We start from the raw sequence: 11,951 nt of genomic DNA on the forward strand, positions 1-11,951 counted from the left end.
CCTGCTCAGAAGTTCTACTTTTCTTCCCTGAAGTAATATTTTCTCTTTTATTCTCATAGAGCATAGCCCAGAACCCCCCAGCAGCTGCTGCTAGCAGCGACAGCGCTACTGACTTTTTTTTTTTTTTTACAGTCGGAGTCAATGCTGACCCAGGTTCCAGCAGCGAGAAAGGGCTTAATGAGGTTGGGTTGTTTATAACCTCTCACCGTAGCACTTTCTCCCGCCCTTAAGAAGCGGCATAACCTATGTATCCCTTTTACAAAAATATTTTCGTATAGAAAAAGCCCATATATCAGTGCCTAACTCAATATATTGAGTCTAATGCAAATGCTTAATAGAGAGGATGCATTTGTGACTGTCAAAGCCGCATGGCAGACGAGACATGCTGCCCCAGAAAAAACATGAGACCGTCCTTACAAGTTTTAATCTTGTGCAGTCTCTGAAGGTGAGCACAAAGCTAATATAATTCCCACCTCCAGGCTGCAGCAATCAAAACAGAAATCCGTATTTTAGACTCCTCACATCAGCACTTTCAGAGCATACCGAGTCACTGGGATGTCCATTAATTTTAATGTACTATATTGAAATGACCGGCATTAAGAGGCAATGCAATTTTCTGCCAAGTACTTTGTTTTCCCTACCGATCAGGGTGAGAAAAGTCCCGTTATGAATTGCTACTGATTTTGCCCTTGATCCACTCTTGAGATACTTCTGTATATCTCACGCCTGCCTCTACAATCAACTACCCTGGGAGAGAGGTTGGCAGGACTGACCAAACTGAACAATGAAGAGTCTTTTATTAGTAATCTTCTTACGACAGTCAAACAGCACCACTAATACCAGCAGGATAAAAGGCATATTTATTTATTTATTTTTATTCCTAAGGATGGCAACACAGTAAGAATTGCAGAGAGCTTAACAAGTTTCTAGCCCCAGCCCCTAAGAGGGAGGAAGATCATGTTTTTAGAAAATATCCACAACTACCACGGTCTCAGCAAGAAAACAGCGTAGAGAATGGCAGTCACCTACTGCTCTGCACAGAAATCCCTGTTTGGATCATGCACAGTGCGCACCCCCTAAGTCACTTTAAATGAGATCTGCCTTTGTCAAAGGGACCCTTTGATCAGAGTTCAGCGATGAGAAAAAACATCAGACCATTCAAATGACCTCTCTGCTAAGACAAACCTGTTCCTCAACTCTCCCTTTAATCAAGATAACAAGAATCTTGTCCTGTGCAGGTAACAGGGCTTCTATCCAGTCTCTAGAGCTACCACCGCACAACACCAATTTAATTTAAAGGACGGTATTCCTAAACACTGTCGCTGTATTCTGGTGCCTCTTGCAGCTCCCCATATTCCATTCCAAGCCGCGACTGGGACACCCTTCTCCCACAGAGAAGATCCTCCTATCACAACGCAGTAATTAAGATGCATTCGTAAACACCATCACTTTTGAGGCAGAAAGAAAGGAAACTTTCCCCGTTTTTTAGTCAAATGTAAGCTTGCGAGGTTTCCTACCATTCAAATAAACGTGAGAGAAAAAAGGGGATGAGGGGAAGCACATTTTAAAACGTCAGAGAAAGACAGCGGCAGGATTTAAAAGAAAAGGCAGCGGGTAAAGACGGACGCAAGAGTACTCCAGTTCACACGCCGCTACGGTGGAAAACAAGACGCTTGCTTCGGAATGAGTTCCAGAGTTGCAGTCGTCGCGTGAAGCTGCAGAGCAGCTCCCGCGATCAACTGGTGACTCCGCTTCTCACCCCAGCTCAGCGCCGGCCTCCCCCCGCACCCGGCGACAAGTGCCTGTTCGCTTACCTCCGCAGAGCAGGGCTCCGAGCAGCAGGCTGACAGCCGGGCAGCAGCGCCCGCCACCGCGGGCAGCCCCCGCCATGCTGAGGAGACGGGGACAGGTCCCGGGCTCGGCTCCGGGGGGGCTCCGCCGATGCCGCTCCGCCGATGCCGCTAGCTCTCCCGGTCCGCCGCCGGCTGCGGCCGCGCCATCGCCGAGCTTCGCAAGCAACACCTCGCTCCGGAGCGCCGCTCAGCCCCGCGGAGGGCTCCTGCCCATGCCGGCTCCTTTCCTTCCCCTCAGCACCCTGCCCTAGCGCCGGCGGGCCGGGGGCGCAGCGCCCATGGCGGGTGGAGGCTGAGGGGTGCCGCGGCACCGCCGCGCTCCCCGGAGCAAAACTTTTCCAGCGGCGGAGAAAGGTCCGGGAGCCGGCGGGGCTGGCTCTCCCGGCTCAACCCGAGCGCCCTCCGCTGCGGCTCCAGCCGGCTGCGGCTCCGCTCCTCGGTGCCTTTATCTCGGGGCCGGCGGCAGGCGCGCGCTCACACACACTTTCCCCTCAGAAGAGGGCGGGAGGGAAGGAGGGGGCGTGAGGGAGGGGGACCGTTGAGCGCGAGCCGCGGCCGTTGGCGCTCGCGTAGAGGAGGGAGGGAGGGGTGGGGGGAGCACTACCTACGGCCGCCGTCAGCGCAGGGCGGGAAGCGCTGAGGGGACGGGCTGACCCCTGCGAGGCGGGGAGCGGGACCCGCGGGAGGAGGCTGAGGAGGTGAGACCCCCGCTCTAGAGCGCCGGGGATGGGGAGGGAGGAAAGGCTGTGGCCAAAGCGATATAGCAAGAGAGAGGGGAGCCCCGCTGTGGGGTGCGAGCTGGGCCGGTTGGGGGTGGAGATAGGGAGAGGGGAGCTAGAGTGAAGGGAGGGGTGGCCTTGAGAAGGAATCACCCCCCCAGCATGAAGAGCCATCACTGAGCCCTGCTTCTGCACTCCTGCTCCGTCAAGTCCTCATGTGGAGAAACACGTATTAAAAACAAACAAAAGAAGAGAGCCTTGCTGAAATGCGAGACTTTACTGTGTGCGTATGCTTCCCTCCAGAGAGAGGGAAGCCCACTGCAAGCCCTAAAATGAAGAAAATAGCTTCACGCACCTGTATTTCACCCAGCTTGTCATTACCTCCTCCTGGATTTTCTCTTCCTTTTGCACACTCCCTTGGTTCCATCTCCCAAACATAATCCAAAGGCTATATTAGTAATCCTGTTCATTTGATTCATTATTCACCATTTCAGCTGGTATCTCTTGTGGCAAAAAAATGCACCTATCTGTGGCCCACCACTAAACATACTTTTAATGGTCTTTGGCATACAGCAAGCAAGGTGCAGTTTAGTAAAGTATTGAGTATTTGAAGTATTTTAGTGTAAGTAGCACTGAGTGCAGAAGCCAACCAGGGAAACAACCCCTCACTCTGACAAAGCAATGCCTTAAAATGGTGACTTCTTTTACAACCTTCTGCTTTTATCCTGAGAAATTAGGCTCTGATCCTTCAGGTAAATACAGCCAGTCCTCTGTGGGTAGCTAATCAACCAAAATTAGTGAGGTTTTCTTATCTGTGGTGTTACTGAAACAGGTGTCGAAGTTTATCATTAGATATTACCCTAAATAAAAGGAGTAAAACATAGTTTGGCTGATTTTAGGAACATCATGCAATATGTTATTTCCAGTTTGATAGGCCAGGTCAAGAAAGAGTCATTTAACACATTTCTGAGGAGGAATTGCAGAGGACTTTGTCAGGAATATGTTTTGTACTGTCATGGTTTACTTGATTCTACTGTTAGTAGAAGCTAATTCAAATGTTGAAAAAGTAGAGGATATCATATGAATGTGATTTTAACATTTTTTTCTCACAGAAGTGTAAAGGAGTATTTCTCAGTGAAAAGCTCATTCAGAAATGTGTAACAGCTTTAGTCTCTTCTGCTTGATTATTAATTCTGCTAGACAACTACAGATACTTGTTAGATGACTTTAAATACAAGAATTCAGCAGTCAGCAATAAAACACAGCAGCTAACAAACATTTATATCCTGCACTTGAATTTTTTGATAATATGTGTATATAATTTGTCTGATTTACAAGAGAAAGCAGATACAGTGAAGGCAAATGCTATTTCTTTCCAAGGCAACTTTTACTAAGGGACCAAAACCCAATCCTATCACCATTTGTAAACTGCCAGCATTTGTCTTCTTTGAATTGTGAAGAAAATTTCAATATGATCCAAGTTAGATGGGATATGAGATTATTGGGAAATACTGACAAGTAGGATATGTCTGTTATTTCTGTAACATGCTCTGAAGAAAGTTTTGGAAGTTGCACGTAGAACCCATTGGCAAAGACTTTTGTGGATAAGAGGTGGAAGTAACATAACAAGGTAATAAATATGGTAAAGAAGTCTGTACGGAATAGGTGACGCTACAGCTATTCTTATTCCTTTGAAATTTTGTTTCTAATTATGTAGGTACAATATTTCAGTACCAGAATTTTCAGTGGACTCTATGCCCATGGTTTGTTTAGGCTAGCATTTTCAAATGAAACCAAAGGAGTTAAATACAGAAATCACATTTAAATTCAAAAAAAAACAGGCTTAATTTCTTTCTTAATACATTTATGATGAAAATATGGGTTACTGTGAACAATATATAACAACAGCATAAGTAACACCAAGCACAAAAACAGAGAAAGGGTGTGTTTGAAGGAGAGTATACATGGAGTCCTGAAAAAGGAAACTGCAACACTGAGATTAAAAAAATCTAGAAAATGTCATTACCTACCTTTGATGAAATCCAATTAATGTTGCATTCTGAGTATGTTAAATTATGTGTAATCCTGAATCAGTCTGGATTTCTGTGATGTTTTATTGGTCCAGAATGATTTTGTATGTTTAAATTTAGATTCTGACATTTTATTCATGTTGATTATTAAGCTACTCCTCAGATTATACAGTTGAAGTTAAAAAAGATAATTTTCAGGGACTATGTAATATGTATGGATACAGATTTAGTCCTCAGAGTTTAATTCTGTTATCACTGAAGTTTATGGAAATTTCATTTCCAGGTCCAGGTCTTACTTCATCAAAGAGTTACTCGTGTGCGTAAGGGGAACTGGTTAGGTATTCTTGTGTTCAGTGATTTTTAGCACTAGTTTAACCCTACGTTTCAGCATATCCTACACATCCTTGAAATGATGTGTCAAGGTATTTGTCTTGAATATGTGTAATGCAAAGTATGAACTTCATTTTGAATAGTATATAATGTAATTTTTATAGATTTTGTCACTTTTTTTATATATTTCATCAACAGACACTTTTAATGTAGATATATGTAGATGTAGATATGTAGATATATGATTTTGTTTCTTTGAAGGAATCTCAGGAGTTTAAGTTTTGAAGTCTTTATGGGCTTTTGTAATTTGTAATAGGCAAAACTGAAATTTTCATTTTTCATGTAGCATCCCTGCAGTAAGTGTAAGGAAATAAGGAACATGATCAAAAACAAATAGAGTGACAGTGGCCCAGAGCTAATTTCTTAGCATCAGTCAGCCTCCCAAAGTTTCAAAAGTACCATACAGTGTACATAAGGCTGAAAATGCAATCCACATTAAGGTCTTTCATAACACCAGCCACAGTGTTGAGGTCAAATGACACAATTCTCTGACCCCATGCTAAAAAATTAAAGCAGAAAAAAATCTATCAACTCAAAGCTCATATCAGCATGTGCAGATAGCAATTGATAGTGGAAATTTCCAACCTGTATGCAGGCATTGAGGTCTTTTGTTCAATTTGTATTTTGTTGATGCGCCCGTTGCATCACCAGCATTTCTCAGGTGAAAACATGATCATATACTTTGAGGAGTAACATATTGTGTAGGTGATTGAGTGTTGCAACAGGTATTTACAAGTATCCCAATTGCTATTTTTTGTTAGAGAATGAAAAGCTATAAAGTTGTTTTATACTGAGCATGATGATGTATAACATTCATCATAAAATGGAAATTAGTTGAAGTGCAAGATTTTACACTTTTTTTTTTTTTTTAATGTGAAAAGGTGGGAGTTTTTAAGGCAAAAAAATCACCAAAATTTGTGCTATGTAGACTTTCAATAGCAAAGGAAAATAAAAAACCTGTCAACCAGCTGTAAGACTCAACTGGAAGCGTGTGTCACAAGGAATGGTCCAATAGAACTTTAGAAAACAGATTGGGATTGTGATGTTGCCAGCAGGTTAGCACTCGTGACGTGAGTATAATAGACATTGCAGCCTGTAATCTTGATTTTAATAATTTTGTAATGCAAACTAGTATTTGAACACTACTATGTAATTTATCCCAAACCATAGATTGTCCTTGATGCATGTGAGCTGTTTTGAATGTGATCATTTAGCACTATGTCTATACTCAAAGGTGCATTTAACTTATTCTCTGTTGTTGCTTGCCTTGTATTGTTATCCTTGGCGCTCTATCATGTAAGTGACTCTGTCTTTCAGTGCAACCTTAAACAACTCACCTACTCAATCCCTCAATGTCCTTATATATATAATGAGATAATGACACCAAATAGTTTCATTAAGTACATGGAAAAAAGCTATACGTAGATTCTACCATACTATAAAATTACTAGGTGAATAAGTAGCTTTCTCATTTAATGTGTGTCTCTCTGCTCACTCATTTGTAATTATTCAGAATTACACTTTTCTTAAGTCGTTTTCTTCAAATATAGAATTTACAATACTTGGAATGTGACTGTGGCCAGTTCACAGTAAGTGTCCATACCAAAGCTGATTTCTGTACTGTTCCGTGTATATGGAACAATATTCCATATTCCAAGATAAAGAAAGGGAGAGTGGTGCACCCCAAATTCTGCCAGAAATCTGAGGTCACGTAAAGGAATAGAGTGGAAAAAATGGTTTGTGCCACCCTTGTACCTGGGTGCATTATGATCTCTCTTCTGTCTTCTATTCTTTGTTTTGCAGTTAGGAGTATTGCCATTTAAAATGATTTTATTATGCTTCACTGTCAGCATTTATCCTTGAAATAGAGATATAACTTGTATCTCTTAGAGTTATTTATTTGTGCTGCATGCAGACAGCATGGCATGGGTTTATATTCCTTACACCCGAAATGAATTTTTCTGCCATAGTGCCTGGCATTATCATCTTTTTGGCTGACAAAAATTTTTAACAAGAACTTAGGATCACAAGATACCATTATTTTCAAATCGAGCTGGCTCATGTAGTCATTGTGGTCTTCCCTAGTTATTGTAGTCATGACTGTAAGCAATGTACACAGTATGTATCTATTACATGGATCAAATATTTGCATACCCTTCAGATTTTGATCTGAAGATACGGCTTTTTGACCAGAAGATGACTTGTCAAAACACAGCTGAATACATAAAAAACCCAGTTATGATATTCAAATCACTGGTATCAGAGGGACTAAGTATGTGGCCTTCTGTCCTACCATTCAACACTGCTACCAAAATGAGGTTTAGTAACATATGGAAAGCATCTTTCCTCCAAGTCGTCCCTTTGCCAAATTTATCAATGAGAAGCTTCACAGAAACAGGTCCAGGAAAGCAGCTCAGGGTAAAGGGCATATCAGTTAAAATGTGGCATTTGATAAAAAAACATACAGAGATCTGTAAATCTTTTCAACATTTTAATTTCTGGTTGCAAAGGCTTCACCTTATACATCAGCTTTAGGAAAGCCATGCCATTGGCTAGATGCAAATTTAATTTTCTGCACTTACATAAAAAAAAAAAAAAAAATTATGTGCATGCAAAAGCTTTTCCAAAATTTTCAATTACTGAATTTTTTTAGGAGTCAGATCTTTCTTCTTCAATTTGCTAAGAATCTCTATAATAATACTAGCTGCACTGATCAGGCCAGAGGCTCACCTGGATTGTTTCTGTCAGTGGCCAAATCTGGATGCCTTGGGAAGAGTACAATAGGGCAAGTGTGCAGTGAAAGTCCTTTCCCAGGGGCTGAAGATCTGAAGCTCAGAGAATTCCAGAGGCCACAATTGTATTGTTGTCTTCTTTGGATTTCTCTCACCTGAATTTCTCCAATTGTTTATGAGCCCATCTATGGTTTTGAGCATCCGCAAATCTGGTGTTTATTCTAAGGCCAAATACCTTATATATTTTATACATAAACACTGTATTTTTTTATACATAAACAATATATGTGTTTTTATACTTAAAATATGTTGACATGTTCCTTATCTTTTTGAATTCCAAAACTGTGATAACTATATTATAATTGTAATATTTTCAAGATGTCCACACTTGTAGAAAATATTCTAATTGCCAGTAGCATTTAGGACTATTCACTTCCAGAGAAATAAAATGCAAATATAACTCATCATTTGTGGGAAGCAAATGTGAGCAGAATTTAAACAGAGCCAAGACTAAGTATTTGTTTTCATATAGCAATCACTAAAATCCCTGATTTTTCCATCTGTAATGTTTATTCTCTTTGCTTCTCTGTTTTATCCAAATCTTATGACCTGGTACTACATAATCTTAGGACTCTTAGGAAGGACCATAATGGTATAATTATGATTTCTAGTTTCTATTGCCATAGAAGTCTGTAAACAATAATGCCTGTGTCTTATATAGTGTTTTTTACATGTATATACTGTAGCATTTGCATATATGGATAACATCTGGAACAATTAATCTGATCCTTCTTATTCCTTCTGTCATATCTGCATGGATGAAGTGAAGTCAATCAAGATGTCTTGATAAGCTTTAAATATGTATACCATGAATCGCTCTAGTATTTTTTCTGCAGTGTGAATTAGTTGTCTTAATATGTATGTACTTACTTAAGAAACAAAAATTCTCTCAGAAACAGTGCATTTCAAAGGTATTTGTTACTTTACTTACTTCATATTTTGATTTGCTTGAAGTTAAAGCTTTGAAACACTCAAGACACATCTGTTGCAGGTTGCATTCTGAAAAGGGATAGCTACTTCAAAGTGCCGTGCCCAGGATAAATTGCTAATCCCAGTGAACCCTGTGACACTTAGCTTGAGTTCAACCACTACTTTAAACACGTGGTAACAATTATTAGATCCTAAACTTGTATTCCACATACCAGATCTGTTGTGACTGTACACAAAAGTATAGCATTAATATATGTTCTCGAGCAATTGTAACTGACATTACAGCGTTTGAACAGGAGTTAAGAGAAATGCCTTTTAAGCTCTAAGTTCTTGTGAGTGAAGTTTTTTATAAACTTTGGAACCCCAGGGAGCTTTTCCAGCCTGGCTCTGGCTTTGTGGAAGTCCAGTGATTCCGTTTGCAGTGCGAGCAGTGCCCCCTCGCGCATCAGCTGCTGTTTCCAGCGTTGTGCCGGAGGGAGCAGCCAGAGCAGAAGGTAGGCTTGCAATTTCTTCCAGTGCATCTGGTACTCAAGAGCAATATGAAAGCGCCAAGTCTCATTAATGTAGCATACAGATAAACAATTTTCGGATCATTCTGTGATCATGATGGATTATTTGGTCATAACAATTATTATCCTTGCTTAATGAATGGAACATGCCATTTCTTCCTAGCCATTGTCAGTCTTTGATACAGTACAATTAGCAGAGGTTCTCATTTAATTACCTAGCATAATAGGACCTGAAATGCTGAAATTCAGTCTTTCATACAACTACTGCTTTTCAACAGTCCTCTAGGCTAATGAGGATGATGTTCCAACCTAATGCATATATATTATTTACAAAGAAAATGTTGCAAAACAAATACATTCTTACAGGAGTATAATACTTCAGATTGCTTTAGGAACTGTTTGATCACTGTATCCAATAACTGTTGTAAATTGGTGAAGATTCAATTAAATGTCCTGCTTAAAAATTAATAATGATCTAGCAAGGAATAGGAACTTTTAGATGTTACTTCTGCCTGGGTTGTTTGTTTTTTTTTAGTTTCCCAATCAAATGAAGGAAACTGAAAAAAACTAGATTTGTCACAACATTTTAAATATAGCAGTCATTTTAATAATAATGCTGAATGCTGACTCTCATTTGTGTTAGGACAGATTATATTCATAAAAAGGACATGGAACTGTTGGAACAAGTCCAGAGAAGGGCCACGAGGATGATCAGGGGACTGGAGCACCTCCCATATGAAGACAGGCTGAGGAAGTTGGGGCTGTTCAGCCTGGAGAAGGCTGCGTGGAGACCTCATAGCAGCCTTCCAGTATCTGAAGGGGGCCTATAGGGATGCTGGGGATGGACTCTTCATTAGAGACTGTAGTGATAGGACAAGGGGTAATGGGTTAAAACTTAAACAGGGGAAGTTTAGATTGGATCCAAGAAGGAAATTCTTTCCTGTTAGGGTGGTGAGGCACTGGAATGGGTTGCCCAGGGAGGTTGTGAATGCTCCATCCCTGGCGGTGTTCAAGACCAGGTTGGATGAGGCCTTGGGTGATATGATTTAGCGTGAGATATCCCTGCCCATGGCAGGGGGGTTGGAGCTAGATGATCTTAAGGTCCTTTCCAACCCTAACTAATCTATGATTCTATGATTCTATATTAACAAAAAAAAAAAAAACAAAACCAAACACCAGCAAAAACCACAAACATAAACAAAAAACCTCAACAGAACTAAGGAAGCATAAAAAAAAAAGCAGTTTAGGTACTTAATAGATTAATATAAGAAACATTTCTTCACCAAAAGGGTGATGAGGTATTGCAAAAGGCTGCCCAGGGAAGTGGTGGAATCGTGGTCCTTGGAAGTGTTCAGAAACTGTGTAGATGAAGCCCTTAGTGACATGGTTTAGTGGTGGACTTGGCAGTGCTGGGGTAAAGGTTGGGCTTGATGATCTTGAAGGTCTTTTCCAACCTGGTTGATGCTATGATTCTATATCCATCTAAACAGATTCTGAGGAATATATACATGTGCTGCAGGAACTGTTGCAGCTTCTTGGCACTTCTGAAGATTCTGAAAATTTCTGAAGACCTTCTGTATTTTGATTGGCCTATTTACTTTCAAATACTTCCTCCAAATGCCTAAATTATCATAAAATGAAACATACTACAGTTAACCTGTACCTTATGACTGCCTCCAGAAGGTGAAAGGTTTTCAAAATTCACTTCCCTATACAGTGTTCACTGTTCAGCCTTTTTATTTGTCCTGGTTTTGTCTGTGTTAGATGGCCTTCAGAGGTCTCTTTCATTCTTAATTACTCTGTGATTCTATCTCATTATTTATGTGAAGTTGAAAATTACCAAGTTACTTTATAAGGAGAAGAATCAGAAAAGAGTGATAACCGTCCATGCTAAGCTCTCAATAAATATGTCTCCAGACTCATCTACATGAACATCAGGGCAGAAACAGAAGGAATCCAGTTGTATTTTAATTTCGAAGTGACACCAATCCCTTAGAAATCACTGCCATTGAGTGTAGGAGGTTAAAGTGACGGAAGAACTTAACCCAAGAAGCTTTAGAGAAGCAGGTCATTAGATCAGTGGACTACAAGCAGCTCTGAACATTTCTTGCAGAAACCACCATCATTGTCACCATGAGACTTCTAATTAAAAACAAAAGGCAATACGACTCTACAGATAAGCCGCAGACTATTTAGTAGCTTCCATTAAATATTTGTGGTCTGAAGACCACAGTTCAGCAGCCTCTGACATCCACAGAGTTATGACATATGCTTCATAACATCCCCTGAGATCAATAGAAACTCATGAGGGAGTATGTAAGTCCATCTGTACTTCCCTCCTTAGTAGCAGATACATCAGACTTTGTGGTTACAAAAAGCAGCTCGATTTCCTAAAGTCGTATGTTTTATTTAGATTGAGCAGATCAAGGCTGAAAGCTCTCCACATAACTCTTCTGTCAGTGTTCCCTGCTTTTTTCAACACGTTTGCCAACAGGAGTTAGTAAAAAAGAAACTTAAAGATGCCCAGAGAGAAGTAGATTAAACTTATAGCTTTATGGCTAATCTTTGATGCTCTAGGCTGCATCTATTCAGCAAATTGTAAGACTTCTAAGTGAGAGGTTGACAGGGCCATGTGTGAAGCAGACGTACTTGTTTAACCGTTGAACATCAAAGATAAATCACACTGTCAGAACAGGAGGTCTGTAGTACCAAGATGGAAATTTGGCAT

General features: G+C 40.6%; 1 protein-coding gene across 1 annotated transcript in view; it reads right to left on the reverse strand.

Moving 5' to 3' along the window:
- Positions 1 to 1,943, reverse strand: part of TMEM132C (transmembrane protein 132C) — a 204,621-nt gene extending 202,678 nt beyond the window's left edge. Inside the window, exon 1 of the mRNA XM_057414937.1 lies at positions 1,815 to 1,943. Coding sequence (XP_057270920.1) covers positions 1,815 to 1,890 — 76 coding nt within the window. The 5' untranslated portion in view covers positions 1,891 to 1,943. The remainder of the gene's footprint in view (positions 1 to 1,814) is intronic.
- Positions 1,944 to 11,951: the final 10,008 nt, after the last annotated feature.

Source organism: Pezoporus wallicus, unplaced genomic scaffold, assembly GCF_028554395.1.
Source record: "Pezoporus wallicus isolate ANWC-B61680 ecotype Strahan unplaced genomic scaffold, APGP_CSIRO_Pwel_v1 contig_8047, whole genome shotgun sequence".
Taxonomy (NCBI): Eukaryota; Metazoa; Chordata; class Aves; order Psittaciformes; family Psittacidae; genus Pezoporus; species Pezoporus wallicus.